Source organism: Anguilla rostrata, chromosome 3 (assembly GCF_018555375.3).
Source record: "Anguilla rostrata isolate EN2019 chromosome 3, ASM1855537v3, whole genome shotgun sequence".
Classification (NCBI taxonomy): domain Eukaryota; kingdom Metazoa; phylum Chordata; class Actinopteri; order Anguilliformes; family Anguillidae; genus Anguilla; species Anguilla rostrata.
Window position 1 is genome coordinate 29,980,060 of NC_057935.1, and position 18,046 is coordinate 29,998,105.

Genomic DNA, 18,046 nt, shown 5'->3' on the forward strand with positions numbered 1-18,046 from the left:
TGGGTATAACAACTGTTTTAGAATGTCATTGGCGTGACAGAATATAACGAGAGCCCATGAATGAGAGTGTAGTAGCACCTCTTTCGTCAGCTTCGAATCCAAAATGTTGCCATATTGGCGCAGTTTTCGTTTTCTTTGACACTAACTCTGCCATGTCTCATCTCGTTACCCCAAAACACACATGAACTTTCTAGTAAACAACATACCTTGCGCCGTGCCACATCTTCCCCCAACCCACCTTTGATTGGTCTACTGAAATTTGATCCCCTTGTTGCTGGCCTCGGCACTAAATTGCACATGGCCTGTCAATCTTTTTTTTTTTTTTTTTTTTGGCACTCAGACACTAGTGGCTCCGTTTATAAACAAACATAATATGTTAATCACGTTGTCATATTGCTTATTGCTAATGCAATACAAGTTGGATTTAGCGCCGTCGGCACAGGTTGCTGATGTAGGCTACTTTTTAATTTGCCAGAACGTCTCATAATGACAAATGCCGGATCAGTCGGTTCGCATAAAATCAAACTGGTTTAAGCTCGTGCACCAGACCACGACCAGAAAAACTGGAAACCGATCCAACCCTATTTAGGGGTATTTTTTTTCTGAGAAGTATGCCGATGGTCACTGCAACAAAGTTACACTGTGGGTGTCAAATATCAGAACGATCTCAGAGGTCAAGGTTAAAAAGGGTCCCATTACTTCTGGAATGACCCAAGTATTAAAAACATCCTTCACTGCACATTAACCCTGTCTGGACTAATCAAAAATATGTCAAAACCAAAGTAATATCAAACCAACTATCAAATTAACTTTCCGACAGGAAATGAGGGGTTGCAATTTCAAAGGCTAAACCACAACCCCATTGAAGACTGCCGAAGAGCAGATTTCATGTACATCCGTTGCAATGTTAACAAGTAGACCGCACTTAAAGTGAACAAACAGGTTCTGGCAGTGGTTTGTAACCAATCTCCCTGAGGAAAACAAAAAACAAACACATACACACACCCAAGTTGACCAACAGGTAACTAGCAATTGTTTAATTCTGGTCGAACGGCAATGCTTACTCTTGGCCCTCTTCCTTTAATCTTCCTGCCAGAACGCGTCACCAACAGTCTTCTTTGATACGATGACTGCTGAGAGTTAAACACCGTGCTACCAAAAGGAGAAGGGAGAGTTAAACAGAGTGCTACCATAAAGAGAAGAGAAAAAACACACAAAAAAATATAGGTGGAACACAGGACACATTCAAAAATGAGTTGGCTTTTTGGAACTCACCTGACCCTCAGTTTCTCCTTTTCTTTTTCCTTTCCAGATTCAGATTTTTGCTGCAGCTGGGGACTTCGCCTCATAAGAAACTTGTTCTCTGGAATGGGAGGGATCTCCTCGGGCCGCACAGTGGACACAAGTTGGGTCTCTCCCTTCTCCTCACCACTGTCATCTTCCTGAGAGCTGTGAACATCACAGATGAGGAGACAGTGTCAATTGATATTGACACTCTGTATAATTCACCAGGAGTGCCCTGATTTTACAATTGCATTGTCCAACATTGACATAACCCAGTTTTTGTCCAGCATAACAGATAGGCATCTGACATGTTAATAGTTTTTATGCGGGATATTCACTGAAGTAATTCGGGTCAGGCAACTAAGCCTGCTTTTGGCTCACAAATCCAGATTCTTCAGCACTACACCACACAAAGCCAGGGAATACAAACCCGTCATCATCAATAACTGGTTTCCGATCTCTCCTCTTCTTCTTGGACTCTTTCTTGTGCTTCCTTTTGCACTTCTTGGATTCCTTCTCCAGCTCCCCATCTGAACTGGAGGAGTCCACCGATGAATCAGACTCACTGGAGCTCTCTCTGGAGGGTGAGGTGGACGACCTGTGCCTCTTCTTTTTTGCTGCAAAAAATATCCATCCATTAAAAATCACAAGTTATATGGTGAGGATAAATCAAATAACAAATCAAGACCCGCGAACCTTAATTATATGCAATTTAATTTGCTTGTTAAGTGTCCACCTAAACATCCCAGCCACAGCTATTTTTATAAGGATGAGTACCCGGGAATCAGGCCACATAAATTTTGCATAGCTAAATACCTACTTGGGTTTGGTATTCCTTGAATCCCACTGTAAACGGCAATATGAGCCCAAAAAATGGTACATTTAAGGATGCCATTACTCTCAAATGTCTATGTTCTTACGTACCGCTGGCCTAGACATAACCTGTCATGGTTAGGAAAAACATCACTATCACTACTCACCATGTTACCTTACATTACATTACAGGCATTTAGCATACACTCTTTCCAGAGTGACTCACACAACTTTTTAGATTGCATCCATTTATACAGCTGGATATATACTGAAGCAATGCAGGTTAAGTACCTTGCTCAAGGGTACAACGGCAGTGTCCTACCTGGAAATCAAACCTGTGACCTATAGGTTACAAGACCAGTTCCATACCCATTATACTACACTGCCACCCTCATGGTATCACCATGGAATCACATCCGAGAATAATAATTTGAGAAAAACACATTCAAGCTGCCGTTTGATAAAAATTAAAACAATGGGCCTCATTCACCAACTGTTCTTAAGAAGAATTTTCTTCTTAAAACCCACTTACGCAGTTTTCACGAAGATTCTGACATTCACCAATGTTTTCTTATTTGGGATTTATTCTTAGGTAAGAACAGAATCTACGCACACTCAAGAGCACACTTACGCACATTTGAGTGCTGACATGTTTGTGCAAAATAATTGGTTATTGCGTTTTCGTCAATTCTACAGTTGTATAATATTATAGGATTTAAATTACAATAATATTTTTATCATTATTTTAATTATTTTACAAAGCATTAAGGTGCCAGGTTCCACCTCAGATGGTGGTTGCCTCAGCGGGAGTTCATCTGTAAATAAATTATAAAAATCAAACCATTGTAGTGACCTTTTATTTTTGGAGGTTTCAATTATGCAATGTTAGGTCTATACTAGGTCTAAGCAAATGTTTAAATTCTGAATACAAACTAAGCACATAGGTAACACTTTTTAAACACATGGACATTCAGAGGCGTCACTAGGGGGGTGCGGACCACACCGGGTGACACCATCAGAGGGGGGTGACACCAAAATGACTGGCAAGAAATTTTTTGTGCAGCGACGGGTTGAAACAGCTAGTTTCTCCGATGCCGTTTACTGGCGGTTGATTTAATTAGCGGTATTAATGTGACGAGAAGCGCTTTGACGTTTGAATGCATAACACGCAATTCCTTGTGCCCACTCCCACCAGCATTTTTTTTTTGCCTCAGATTTGACATCAAACCATTTTTCTTTTTTTTTTCTTCATCTGTTGTGCGACCTTCTCCGGATACAGGGTTCATTGAACGAGTAATAGCATCCCATGCATTTCTTTTTTGTGTGCGTTATTTTATATCCACTCCTGACACTACTAAATATGACAGGTCATTTGCTGTTCACTTCCTGCAGCAGTACCTCCACCTCAGAACTACTTAAGTTTTTCTTACATTTGGACTCCGGTGCTCCACCGTCTTTAGATTTTCGTTTGGGCATTCTTGACTTCTCTCTCAACTTTTCAATTTCTGTGTGTGATTTGTGTGTATGCACACGGCCCTGCAGTCTCATGGCCTTTTATGGGGATTTGCGGGGCTGTTACCTAATGTTAATTAGGAACAACTGGCAAGCGCTTTCAACTTACGAAGACAATGGGATTCATCATTATAAGAACACGGGTGCGAACAATTCTGTGGTTTAAGAACACATCATGAATCTGATGTAGACTCTTCTTAGGACCTTTCTCAAGAACAAATTTAAGAAAAAACTTAGGAAGATATTGGTGAATGAGGCCCAGTGTTTCTTTACAGGCCCAAATTCATACTGCCACCATGTTCATTAGAATAGAAGAGAGAACCGGGCCTATATTTACCTCAACAGAAAAGAGAACCAGGCCTTTATTTGAGACAGTCTATTATTAGGTAGGACATCATTTCTAATTCATACTTTTAGTACCGTAATGTATCATTTCTAATACATAAATAGCAAACTGAACGTCCCATTTCACTATCTCATATCTACAGTTGAGGCCAAAAGTTTACATATACCTAGGCGAAAGACATTCAAACACAATTTTTCACAACTCCACACATTTCTTGTTACCATACATTTTCTTTGTTAAGTCAAATAGGGTATCTACTTTATTTCCATAAAAGGTCATTTCAAAATAATAGCTAAGAGAGATTTATTTCAGCTTTTATGTACTATATCGGTTTTTCAGTGGGTCAAACATTTACATACACTTTGTTAGTATTTGGTAGCATTGCTTTTAGATTGCTTAACTTGAATTAAACGCTTGGGGTAGCCTTCAATAAGCTTCTCACAATAATTTTTGCCCATTCCTCCTGACAGAACTGGTGTAACTCAGTCAGGTTTGTGGGCCTCCTTGCTCGGACATGTTCAGTCCACAAATTTTCTAAGGGATTCAGGTCAGAGCTTTGTGATGGCCACTCCAAGCCCTCCAATATTTTCACTTTATTGTCTTTAAGCCATTTTGTTACAACTTTAGAGGTATGCTTAGGATCATTGTCCTGCTGGAAGTCCCAGTTGCGACCAAGTTTTTACTTCCTAGCTGATGTCTTGAGGTGTAGCTTCAGTATTTCTAGATAATCCTCCTTCCTCATGATGCCAACTATTTTCTGAAGTGCACCAGTCCCTTTTCCAGTTAAACACCCTCACAACATGATGCTGCCACCCCCATGCTTCACAGTTGCGATGGTATTCTTAAATTTAAAAGCCTCACCCTTTTTCCTCCATATATAGCACTCATTATTATGGCAAAACTGTTCATAAAATCATAAAAAAGCTAGAATGAAGTTTCCAGTGATCACTAGGATGAAGACCTAGCCTTTTGGAGGAGTGTTCTCTGGTCAAAACAAAAATTGAACTGTTTACAATTTACGTGACCATCATGAATGGCCATGCTTAATATAACAAAGTTCTCAACAGAGGTCTGTCAGGAAGAAGCTATAGGGAAAATGGGAAGAATCTAAATTTTAACTGATGGTTTTTTAAAAATGACACGTAATCTACCACATGGCATCTGCGATCAACTGGTCGATCGCAATCAATGTAACGGGCACCCCTGGGCTATACATTACTGCATTTAGAGAATAAAAATATTTGACCTACTACAGGCAGTTTGTGCAACAGTATGCTGCTGATAATAGGAGACAAATAAATAAAAACCCTTTACAGTTATATCCAAGATATCTGAAAGGAAAAGCCACACAAAACAATCAAGCTTCGATATCATAAAAAATTATTTGTCCGAACATGCTGAAATAATATAACATACTGTATGATAGTAACATTGGCCTACAGGAAAATTTCACTCTGAAAGTGGACCCTTACAGGTTTAGCTACTTTAGGGAGCAAGATAGCTAACTCAGTTTGCTAGTTTTGAAGGTTTATGATATATAAATTTCAAACAGTTAACGGTTAGGTGGCTATAAGGACAGCCTAAGAGATGTCCCTAGACAATATTTAATCTTTTCTCTAATTTCTTTGTGACGTTACAGTATAGGCTAACATTAGCTGAAATCAAACTTGGGTACCAGCTGTCAGCAGCAAGCTTTCAAATCTTGTGGATGTTACCTAGCTAGGTTATTTGGTTTTTGTTTTTTTTGGCTACAGCTCAGCATGTTACGAAAACACCCAACTTACTTGAGAATTTATGGCATTCGGATGTACAGATGTCAGATTTAGCATGCATCATCATCAATTATGATAAAAAATAGGCTGGCAATCAGTTTCTGCAAGGAGAAACCAACATTGCCTGCTTTTTATAAAACAAAGCTCTACTTCAGAAATGTCCTCAATATGAGAAAAACAGCCAAAGTTTTCTAATTAATTCACACAGTCAAAAATGTATTACTCAAGTAGTCTACACCCACTTTCCGCAGCGATTGGACAGGTGTGCAATGAGCAGGGTTTCAGCTGATCTGCAAATTCTCAAAATTTGTTTTCCAACTGCCAATAAACATCAAAAGAAGCAGAACTACACCACTCACATGAATAGCATCAATGAAAGAGTGAGTGTGTTCAGTGTGTTTTGAATATTTACCTCTTGACAATCTTTCATGTCTAAAGCTACCTTCTCTAGTCACCAACACCAACCACCTCTTCCTGAGGACTGAGGCTCCCTTTTTAAAACAGAAACCCCACCCTCTTGGACCCTACCATGACTGGGGGTGGCCCATTAATAAACAATCAATTCCCCAATCAATAAGTGCCTACACAAAGTCAGTGGACAATTATATAACCACTGCTGATTTAAAAAGTAGGCTTAAGTATGTTACAATCAGCAGTTTAAATCATTTATAGCTTCTCCACTAAAGGCGCGATGGTTTGTTTCAACACCCACCATTTTTCCAATACGTGGCAGAAAAAGTGATATCACCTGGAGCCGTACACTCGGCTTGGTCCCGCAAGCCACCTGTAACGCGGAAATTCCCATTATACGGAAGTTCCCGGACGTACACAGAGTACAAACAAAGAGCGCACGACCAGACATAAAACAGATAAGTAAATAAAGTTGTTTCAATGGAGAAACTGGATTGTGTGTGAGATATTGTAAGGGTTGAAGAGTTAGCCGCGAATCCTGGGCGTGCACTCACAGAACGTGGCATGCCATCTAGTTAAATGCAGTGAAAAGTGTTTGTGGATAGAGTATGCCTTACGTATGAGTGCGGCCGCGGCTGGTGACAGAGCTCTCTGTCACACACTTGTAACAGTAGCGGGATGAAATAGTGGGATTAGCGAGATGAAATAAAGATACACTACATGGCTAAAAGTATGTGGGCACCTCTTCTAATTAGTGGGCTCGGCTACTTCAGCCACACCCATTATTAACAGGTGTATAAAATCAAGCAACGGTTTGGGGAAGGTCCTTTCCTGTTTCAGCATGACAATTCTCCTGAGCACAAAGCAAGTTCCATAAAGAAATGGTTTTCCAAGTTTGGTGTGGAAGAACTTGACTTGTCTCCACAGAGCCCTGACATCAACCCCATCAAACACCTTTAGGATGAATTGGAATGCCGACTGTGAGCTAGGCCTTATCGCCCAACATCAATGCTCAACCTCACTAATGCTCTTGCAGCTGAATGGAAGTGAATCCCCACAGCCATGTTCCAAAATCTAATGGAAAGCCTTCCCAGAAGAGTGGAAGCTGTTGTTGCAGCAAAGGGAGACCAATGCCGTATTGATGTCCATGGTTTTGGAATGACATGTTCAACAAGCACATATGGGTGTGTTTGGGTGTCCACATAACTTTTGGCCATATAGTGTACAAATAATGTTTTAACATTCTGATCAAAACTAATTTTTGCCACATAGGTGAATCACATCAAAAAACCCTAGTGATTTCCGCTTTATTTTATTCATGTTGAGTAAGCTAGATAGAGCGTGACATCTCATTTTGGACTTTTAAATTGAGCACTTTCTCTTAGAATCACACAAAGCTACCACTAGCTGTGCACATATTATGATCCGTGTAGGTACCATGGCCTACTAAAGACACAGAACTACAAAGCCCACATTTCCACCTCAAAGTGACTCATTTAACCACATCCCCTACCACAGCTCTCCGGTTACAGTATTGGCCTATTGTAAATTTGAAACACACAGCCTTCAACAGAACAGAGGTTGCCGTTGTGTCGCTCTCTCTGTTCCATTTTCCTTTCCCTGGACTCACCACCCTTCTCCCGTCTCCCTCTCGTGTGATTCCACATGCCAGGAAGAGTTTGCAAGGCCTGCAACAGAGCTAGGCACGTATACCCTCGGCTACCGGCTGTTCAAGGAACGAGGTGCTCTGAAGCGTTCCGAGAGTAAATCTATCATTGTTTCCGTCGCAGCACTTTCGACACAAGTAATAGTGGAAAAATCGTTAAATTTCTTCTTACGGTGAAGAGTGCCTGACCAGCAACTGTAGAAATGTGTTACACAGTGGCAAAATTAGGCTATATCTAGAAATACCATCTTTGTGGAAAAAACACTACGGTTGAGGGTCAAGCACTCTTCACGGTAAGAAGAAATTTCAGGATTTTTTCGATATTGCTTGTGTCTAAAGTGCTGCGACGGAAACAATGATAGATTTACTCAGGAGCCACATCTGTCCAAAATGTAAACAAGTCAGGCAGTTTTACCAGTCGGGAAACATTTTATGACAACGTGGTCATGTAGCTAACTTAGATAGCTAGCCAGTCAGTAACACAGATACTTCCTTTGTGACATTTAGGGATAATGTCAAGGAGGAAAGGTAGCCTACTGTAAAAGCCAAAAAACCTTAGACAGTTTTTCAAATGTTTAAATGTGCCCAGCATTCCAAGGCTTGTTGTAAGATTCAGTAGCCAATCAGGACTTGAATACAAGTTTTTTGTAGAGTGCAAAAACTTTGATATTATTTATTTTAATTTAATTTCTTTTGTTGTTGTTGAAAACACAGCATTCCAAGAGTGTACATTGTTGTCAGATTCTTTGTAAGACTGCTATGCTGTAAATGTGTGTTGAATAAATGACTTATTTATAACAACATTCACATTACCTAGTCATATTTTCAAATTTCCAGTCAGCTTTTAGCACTGACTTAATGTAGGGCCCTATGGAATCTGTGTTATAACTTTAAATTCTCAATTCCGCGATTCCGTCCGTGATTCTGTTATCACAGAAACTATAGGGCCCTACCTTAATGCTGCCATCAGTCTGTCACTGGCCCGCTCCGGGACCCTGTCAAAAAAGACACTCGGCCGCCGGCCCCTGTCAAAAGATACTTGCCACCGGGCCTAACAACTTTTCTGGGGGAAACCCTGCATAACATGGCATGATCTCGAAAAACACACACAGATATCTATTAAGTTACCCTGCATCTGTTTGGTACGCTTCATACGTCATTGTTTTTTCACTAGCTTTGTCTAGATTCAAAAAACTCTCCATTCTACTCCATCTTGTTCCTTTGCTCTCAGTGAACACGTGTCCGCGGTACCGCGGTACACAACCCCCCATGTGGGAGAGCATCCAACACTCCTCACTCACATACACGCACACGCACACGCACACGCACACACAACACCTACACGCAAGTGCACTCACATAGTTTGTTATACATCATTGTAGAGAATTGTGCTTTGCCCTTTTCGGTACTTTGTGTTCAATAAACTATTATATTTACACGGTTATCTGTATTTATATTACTCTTGTGATGAATTGAGTCAGCCGCTGCTAATCCAAAGAACTTTATAGAATACCTTCGCCTCTTCGCTAAATCATTTATATTAATTTAGTATTAGCTGAATGTATGATGTTATGATTCGTTTGAGACTGACTATTAATGTGTAATTTGAATAATAATTAATTTAATTATTAATTTAAATAGCCAATTAATAGTTTGTGTACTTATTTTATGAAACTGATTATTATATGCTGGCGCCACCTGTGAGGATATAAATGTATATCTTCTACAGATTGGTGCCCCACTATGAGAAGTAGCGGCATGTTCCCTGCATCAGTAAACAACACAACTGATGTCAGATACCAAAAGACAATTAGCTCAAAGAAACAGGAGTAATTATTTTCTTGTGGTTAAAGTCTGGGTCATTGTTCGCTGTAGCCAATTTGCACAAGCCCCCTAGTGGGTTGCACGTCGGTGTGCCTAGATTGCTCAACTCAGACATTCATTGCTCCTGCAACAAAACAATGAGTTCAAAACAGAAACTCTGGTTCTAGTTTCATTAGTAGATGATATAGGACAACTATGCCGAATACGAAGTATTTACGCCGGTCGTTCATTTAACAAGCACCCCCTCCCTGCAGTCTAATCTGCAACTACACCCCCCACCCATGACACACTGGACAATAGTGTCTATCTGGGCATTCATAAAAATATTCTTTCACCACAAAAAAATCGTATTCCATCATAGCAACAAGATAAACCCAACAATAGCCCTAATATATGCCAATACAAGAGTGAAAACGCTGCTCACTGAATAATGAAAGATGACTTTTTTCTAAAATGATACCATTTCATTCTACTGTCAATATCTGGGACTAAATATGGAACAAATATATAACCTTACCATTGGTTTCACGTGTAGAGAGGTCCCTTTCGAGGCTGAGTGGTCAAATATTGTCTTGGACAATCAATTTGTGAAATATAGGCTCATTTACAACCAAATTGTACCAATAAATACACACCATATCTTGCGCCGTGGGCTATGCGTGCAAATTGTACTCACTCACAGACGACCTTTGAGAGAGGTTTGGTGGGACGCACGCGCAGGTGCTACGGCACAACATTTTTAAGCACAGCTTTATCACCTAACGTTACTTTAGCTAACCCTAACATGTTCGCATTTTGCCCACTTTAGCTAACCTAGTTTGCGCGTACGGATGCTATCCTGCACGCATGAGTAGGAGCTAAGGACACACAGCTACAACCACCGATACATATGTATGGACACACGGAGGACAACAAATAATGTTACAGAGGTGAGGACAAAATGGAGCTTTAGAATGTCGCCAGCAGTGTATGCGTGTGAGCTCCACAACACATTTCTCATAGAAAAGGTAGTTTGTAGCTTTTTTTTTTTTTTAGTTCATTAGTGGTGGTAGAAATGACAAGAAGTAAGTGGTACTGTGCTGTTAGCCTTTATTGATCGCCGTACAAGGATTCTCAAAATCCATTTAAACCATTCACAAATGACCTGGGACTTTGAAATTATAAGGCAGGATGTATCAAGTCTCCAGTGAAAATATTGACCTGGCTATATAGAATTCTGAGAAAACCAACTGCCATATATGAGCGCGTAAAATCAACCAAAAAATATAGTTCGCCAAGTTGCGTCGTGGGTCTGGACAGTTTCGTGATTGTTTTTTGTTTGTTTGCTTGCCCTATTTCTCTTTACTTAGGCTTCAAAAAACCCTTAGGCAGCCCACCCAAGACATTTCAATGCAGGAAAAATCCTGTGTATAATTAATCGACCTGTGGATCCACATATGTAATTGATGTGGTTTCAAAATGACGCTTAAAAGAGCAAAGACGTTTCGTTTGCCTAATACACATTGCCTCAATTCCACTCGTCTTCGTATATTTTCCTCACATCCTTTCCGATTGTCCTCACTTGGAGGGCACTAAGGAGAGAGGAATAGACAGCAAAAATAAGCCCATAGATTTTTCTCAGTAGGAATATTGCAGAAAGTTGATTGGTGGGGCTTCAAGGCAAAACCCCTGGTTTGTGCCTAATGTGCTGAAATGAATATCTGGTACTTATAGTTGGTGCTATAATTAGTTGAATTCACACTGTCCTATTAAACTCCATTGTGCCTGCACTGGCAATATCAACATACTGTCTTTGTGATAATGTTGATATGAACTTTGATCGTCCCTATATTGATTGAGTTTTTTTTTTCTTGCGTAGGAGAAAAAGGAGTTGGGAGGATGGGAGCGAGGATGGGTGAAATACTTTGTGTCATTGGAGTTTGCACAATGAACACAGTGCCCACACCTGTAAAAACTGGGGAGAGGGGTTGGCATCCAACTCGGCTTCGTGGGTTGATCCATAAGGGTATGAACGACCCGATCGTTAATAGAAGACGACCTCTTGAATATGATGAGGTGAGGATTAGAGCAAACATTTCTCATAATTGGGTCACTTTGAAGTACTCGCCAATGTTTTAGAATCACATTATTCACTTTCTCTGCCAGAGGTGAAAATTCTGTGGAGAAGCAAAGGCGGGGACAGTCACTGATGCGTTGTTTCTTAGCCAATAGGCTGTGCCTGTTAGAGCGCATCGCACTTTGACAGGCTGTCTCTATATCAGTTTTAGACTAACCTCTATTTAGGAAACAAACTTTCATTTCTTTAGATTTTAGTTCAAATTCTACATCCGTGCTGCAATTGCGTCGTAGCCTCGAGAACTGACCCACCGGAATATTGCGTATCAGACGTATAGGATGATTAATGTCTGCTTTCAGGAGTGTATTTCTGCTCATCGGTTTACGGTAGATCATTGTAGCAAGTGTATTATCTCCCTCTTTATAGATCAGGCTTCACTAATTAGCGGACCTAGGTCCGGGTCCGGACCGAATGATGGTTCTATCCAGACCACGAGACATTTCTGATAAATTGAGAAATGAACAATAATGTTGACGGAGCGTTTAACGGGTGCAGCTTGTGCAGCTTGTATGGCGCTGGAGCTGGGAAGCCCCAGACCAATCACATGGATTATTTAAGTCACCTCATGCAACTCAGCCAATCAAAGTGATTGTTTACCATGTGTAGAGACACTCATTTTCGAAAGCCTCGCTACATAGTCAGAAAGAGAAACGAAAGCAGGAGCGAGCGGAGAGATGACAGAATGGTGTGCTCAAAAATGAGAAAAGTTGACCGAGAAAATCGAGCGTTCAAGGATCAATGGACAGACCAATTCGTCTTCATTCTTCCCGCAGCGAGTTCCAAACCAGTCTGCCTCATATGTTCCGAGGCTGTGGCAATTATAAAAAGAGGCAATGTGAAACGCCACTACGAAACAAGGCACAGCTCTTTTGAGCAAACACACCCACAGAAGTCAGAGGTGAGGGCACAAAAAATAAACAAACTCAGAGCCCAGTATGATGGGTCCACCCGAATCCTCTCCCATTCATTCACGGCCCAGCAACGTGAAATGAATGTTCACTAAAAGTAGCATGGATTCTGGGTCAACATAAGGAGTGCATGAATGCTGTTGCAGAAACATTACTTGAGGGTAAACAAAAAGATCAGTTGTGTGAAAAAATCAAGCAAATTGCAATGTCAGCTTCAACAGCAAAAAAAAGACTGAAATATTAACAGAGGATGTACTAGCACAGCTTGATGCAGCTACTCAGAGTGCACCATGCATAGCCTTAGCTGTTGATGAATCTACAGATGAAACTGATAATGCCCAGCTTTTGGTGTGTTAGATTTTTCCACAAAGAAAAGAAAGAATTCTGTGAGGATGTTAGGTGTAACACCACTTGTGACACATACAAGAGGAGAGGACATATACCTGGCCATAAAAGCGATGCTGGGAAAGAGGGGGATAGATCTGAAACAAGTGGTCTCAGTCACCACAGATGGAGCCCCTGCCATGGTAGGAAAAGAGAGAGGAGTACAACCCTGACCTCATACATACTCAGATGTCAGGGGATTTTCAAAGGAGGTGACACAGGCCTTCAAGTGGGCGCATGCTGGACCTCTCCAGATGGAAATGATTGATCTGCAAGCAAATGTTGCACTAAGAGAGTATTTTGGAGTAACTGACCCTGCCACTTTCTGGCTACAGACTGTGTGTGAGACTATTTTCCCTGGTCTAACAAAGTAGCACCACACACCTTGACCACTTTTGGCTCCACATACAGTTGTGAATCAGCTTTCTCCACTATGAACATCATTAAAACGAAATATCGTTCCAGACTCACCAATGAGCACCTACATATGTGCATGAGAATGGCACTGACTCCATTCCAGCCTAGATTCAAACTACTGGCAGGAGCAAAAGCTCATCTCTCTCACTAAACAAGGAAGAGAGGTGAAGTAGGAGAAAAGGGAAAGAGTGGCAAGTGGGACAAAAAAGGAAAAGAAAGAGAAAAAGGGACATTAAAGCTGTGTTATAATATTGTTATGTGTTAAAATTAAGCCAATTTATCTCACTAAACAAGAAAGAGAGGAAGTAGGAGAAAGGGGAAAAAGAAAGAGAAAAAGGGACATTAAAGCTGGGTTATAATATTGTGGGGGAGACCAGAGTCGTCTGGTCTCCCCAACCTCTGCGGTCCAGCCCCTCTTTCGTCATTGCCTCTACCCTGCACACATCTGTTGCCACCTGCTCCTCCCCATCACCGCCACCCGGCCCCACCCATCATCTGAGCCACATCATAAACCCTATAAAACTGACTGACATGTTGGTCACCAATCAGCACCCTGAGCCAACCTGAGGAGGATGGGTTTCCCCCTTGAGCCTGGTTCCTTCCAAGGTTTCTTCCCATCTGCCACAGGGAGTTTTTCCTTGCCACTGTTGCCTTAGGCTTGCTCCTGTGGGGGTTTAGGCCAGGGTTGTCTGTAAAGCGTATTGTGACAACTGCTGTAAAATACGCTATACAAATAAAATTTGATTGACTGATTGACGGTTATAATTTTCTTGTTCAAATTAAGCACTTTTTCAAAAAGAGGAACTTTTTAAAGATATTTTATTCAGAAAATTCAGTCTTGATGTCCTTTACTTGAAATGAGAAACTCATTGTGATACTTTTATTTATGATTAGGCTACTTATATATTTTAAATCCCGTTCAATGTGTCTGCATGAGGAAAGTACTTTGAAAATTGACAATAAATATTGTTGAAACGTTATTGGTTTATTTCATTTGATAGTCATAAAACAACTACAATATAGGCCCCTGAATCATAGCGCAAGTTAGACATTATGATGGTTTGGACCTTTGCTGGGGAGTAAATCTGAGTGACTGGACCTCTTTGAACTTTAATTGAATACCCCTGTTATAGATGGTGAGGTAAAGGAAGTTAATTTTATCCTTAGCGTGATCGTAAGTGAAGGATAAATAGTTAGTGCAGGAGTTGAGATAGACAATAAAATCCTTAGTAGTAGTAATAGTCGGGACTTCCAGCTCAGCAAAACATGGCGTAAGTCACACGTTAGGGAGCTCCTGCAGAGTCTATTTCTCTTAGGCACGCCATTAGGCACTTTTTGTTCCCTTTTTACGGCTTAAGTTTTATGTAACTCATTTAACATAGTTACTTTGGTTTTCGATCAGTAAAATGCTGCCTAAGGTTAATAAAGGAGGAAACGTCTCAGTCACACCTGCGGCCTGCAGCACACGGTGTCTCCCCACCCCATAGTGGCTCCGCTTCACCGCCAGAGGCTAGCGGCATGCTGCCTCCCACTACAGATGTTACCGTGCTCAAAACGGAACTTCGCAGTAATATTTAATATTTAAAGCTGAGCTGCAAGCAGCTTTGGGCGATAATCTCTTGTTTATTAAAACTGAACTGCTTACTCTGAAAACGGAATTGTCTGGCAGAATATCCACTATGCAATCAGATTTTGCGGGACTCAAGGGCACCATAACAGAAATGGAGCAGTCTCTGTCTACCTGCACTGATGACATTGTTACTCTTCAAACCAAAGTGGAACATTTGTCTAAAGAATTGGTCAAGCTGGAAAACAAATGTGAGGATTTGGAGTCCAGATCTCGCCATCAGAATCCGGATTATTGGTGTCCCAGAGGACGACCCTGCCTCCTCATCCACTGCCAGCGTGTCTATACTTCTGATGGAGGCTTTCACACTCGAGAAGGAGCCACTCGTGGACAGAGCCCACCGGGCTCCGGTGCCTAAACCCAAACCCGGTGACCGCCCCGCGCTATAGTGGTAAAGCTGCACTATTACACGGACTGCGCCAATATCCTCAGGAAGGCGAGAGAGCTACAACAGAGAAAGTTGCAAAACCTGACCATCTTCGTCTTTCCAGACCACACCGCCAAGATGGCACGGGCCCGCGCTGCCTTCGACGATGTCCGTCGTCAGTTACGTGATATCGAGGGAGTCAGGTTTGGTCTTCTTTACCCAGCCCGGTTGCACATCACCTACGGAGATGTGCAACGGGACTTCACGTCACCAGAGGAGGCCAAGACATTCATCAGGACGATAACCAAGTAAAGAAACTGCACAGTTGCTTTATGTGATGCTAGTTTCAGCACCATATTTTTCAAGTTTGATCCACGTCACCCGGTGAGTTGATCAACATAGCATACCATAAGACGCTTTGTTTTTACCATTCTCACCAGGGCATTGGCTGTTTATGAGAACAGTACTGATACACTCAGCATTGTGTTTCTCTTATTTATTACTTATTTCACTTAACCCTCCGGGGTCGAGAGCTCCGCCGGCGGAGCTCGACAAGATGAAATTAACTTTCGTTTCTATTTGGATGATTAACTTCACATGCTGTTATCATACAGACGCAACAAAAACATTGTCAGAAACCTTAGAATCGCGACTTTCCAGTGCGCCCATTGGCAAATAATATGAATTGTTTTAAAAGTTTTACATTTGATTAATTAGACCATGTATGCTTCGTTAATCCTTACTCATTACTATGTGAATTTCGCTCAGCAGGAAGTCCGCCCAAATCGCATTCACATGTTAACAACAGTATAATTACTCTCCATAGGAGGAGACTAAAGGAGGGAGATCCATGTGAGAAATGCCAAGTCTGCGAAAGCGGGATAGAATGTCAAAGTGTCGCCTAATTCACTTCTTTTGAGGTGAACATTTAATTTAATTTTGGAAAATGGTCCGTCCGAAAGCCGACACTGATGAAGAGCGGTGTTATTTCGAACAGCGAACTGATCCAGCTGAGGATCAACTTCATGCGCAAGTATATTTCTTATGATCATATTGGTAAATATGTGTACTGTATTGCAACGTATCTGTGTGTTTGTAGGAATATCCAGCAATATGCGCGTTTGTAAATTCCCACACTACGAACGATTCAAACTATTGCATCTAAAAATTATAGGCTAGGCTCTCTGCGTCTGGTTGTGTTATAAGTATCAGGTAGACTATGTTTTTCGATCATATTGGTAATAAATAGCCCGTGGCATGGCTAGGATTCTAAAACTGATGTCCTGGCACAATCGATATTAGCATACTGTAAGTAAATTCGGGAAATAGCAATATAATAACCACTTAGCTAAACAGACATAGCCTACTTCAGACTGAGCCATTGTTATTGATGAGTTGCGTGTAGTTGAGCTGGAATATCAATGTTTATTTAGTTTAGCTAATGTGGTTTCGTTGATAGCATGCATTATTTGTAAATGTGTGCTGTATTACATTCTCTGTGTGTTTGTAGGAATATTCACTAATATGCGCGCTTGTAAATTCCCACACTACGAACGATTCTAACCATTGCTTCTCAAAATTATAGGCTACCTCTCTGCGTCTGGTTGTGTTTGTTTGGTTCTTTGTATATGATGTAACCATGTCACATTTCCTAAGTTTTGTTTTCATTAGTTAGTGGTTTGCTCCTTTTTTGTAAAGCACATTTAATTTTCACCTGTTGAAGGAAATGTGCTATATAAATAGTTTGATTTGATGTCACATTTCCTAACAATTTTGTTTTTATCATATTTACAGAGATGCTGATCAGGAAACACAGCCTAGTTCACCACTAGCTAAGAGACCACACAAGCGTTGCAAGAGTACACAAGTCTCATCTCATCTTCCATGCGTATAGTTTGCTTCAATAAATGTTCTGAAAATCAAAAGATGTCTTTGTTTCTGTCTTCTAAATGGCTCACTCAGTCTTTGTCTTAGTGGTTGGGAGGCATGCGGCCAGGTGTGAATAGCCTACTTAGCTGGCAGGTCGTCCTACCCAATGCATATTCATTACAGAAAGGCCATTTGCCCTCCCATTCTCACCTGGTGTTGAAAAATAGTAGTCACAACACTAACTTTTAGAAATTTATTTTATATTTCTCATTGGATTTGCTAAAATAGTTTGTCATCTTTTGATACCCAAGACCTTGATGAACACATTTCAGTGACCAAAGGTCTTAGTCACAATTGTTTAGTGTGTTTTATTACAACATTCCTGTGCATGTTCAAAACTACTGTTTACAGTTTGTGTGTTTTTAGAGCAGTTTACAATCCACACATGATTATGACCTACTTACTGCTGCCATATTACTGTAGCTGAGTTTGTGCAAAGATATGAAGCACTTTGGAATCACTGTATATAAAGTTGATGAAATTTACACAAATGTCAGAGCATCGCACAATCACCAGTGTGCCTCATTTTACCCTTAGACCCCAGAGGGTTAAACCCACTTGTTTACTGTATTGATATAGTTTATTACATTTCCCTGGCTACACATGGGCCAGGGCTTTACATTGTTTTTGTCAATGTTTCTGTTACACCTGACGTTTTGCTTATGTTAAT

The 18,046-nt window shown here is 40.9% G+C and overlaps 1 protein-coding gene across 5 annotated transcripts in view; it reads right to left on the bottom strand.

Annotated features, from left to right (window-relative positions):
* ppig (peptidylprolyl isomerase G (cyclophilin G)) overlaps window positions 1-18,046 on the bottom strand; it is a 109,894-nt gene that overhangs the window by 39,255 nt on the left and 52,593 nt on the right. For all 5 annotated transcript variants that reach the window (XM_064329884.1, XM_064329883.1, XM_064329882.1 and 2 more), the window contains 3 exons: window positions 1,715-1,901; window positions 1,276-1,449; window positions 1,065-1,152 (listed from right to left, as the gene is read on the bottom strand). In XM_064329884.1, coding sequence (XP_064185954.1) covers window positions 1,065-1,152; window positions 1,276-1,449; window positions 1,715-1,901 — 449 coding nt within the window. The remainder of the gene's footprint in view (window positions 1-1,064; window positions 1,153-1,275; window positions 1,450-1,714; window positions 1,902-18,046) is intronic.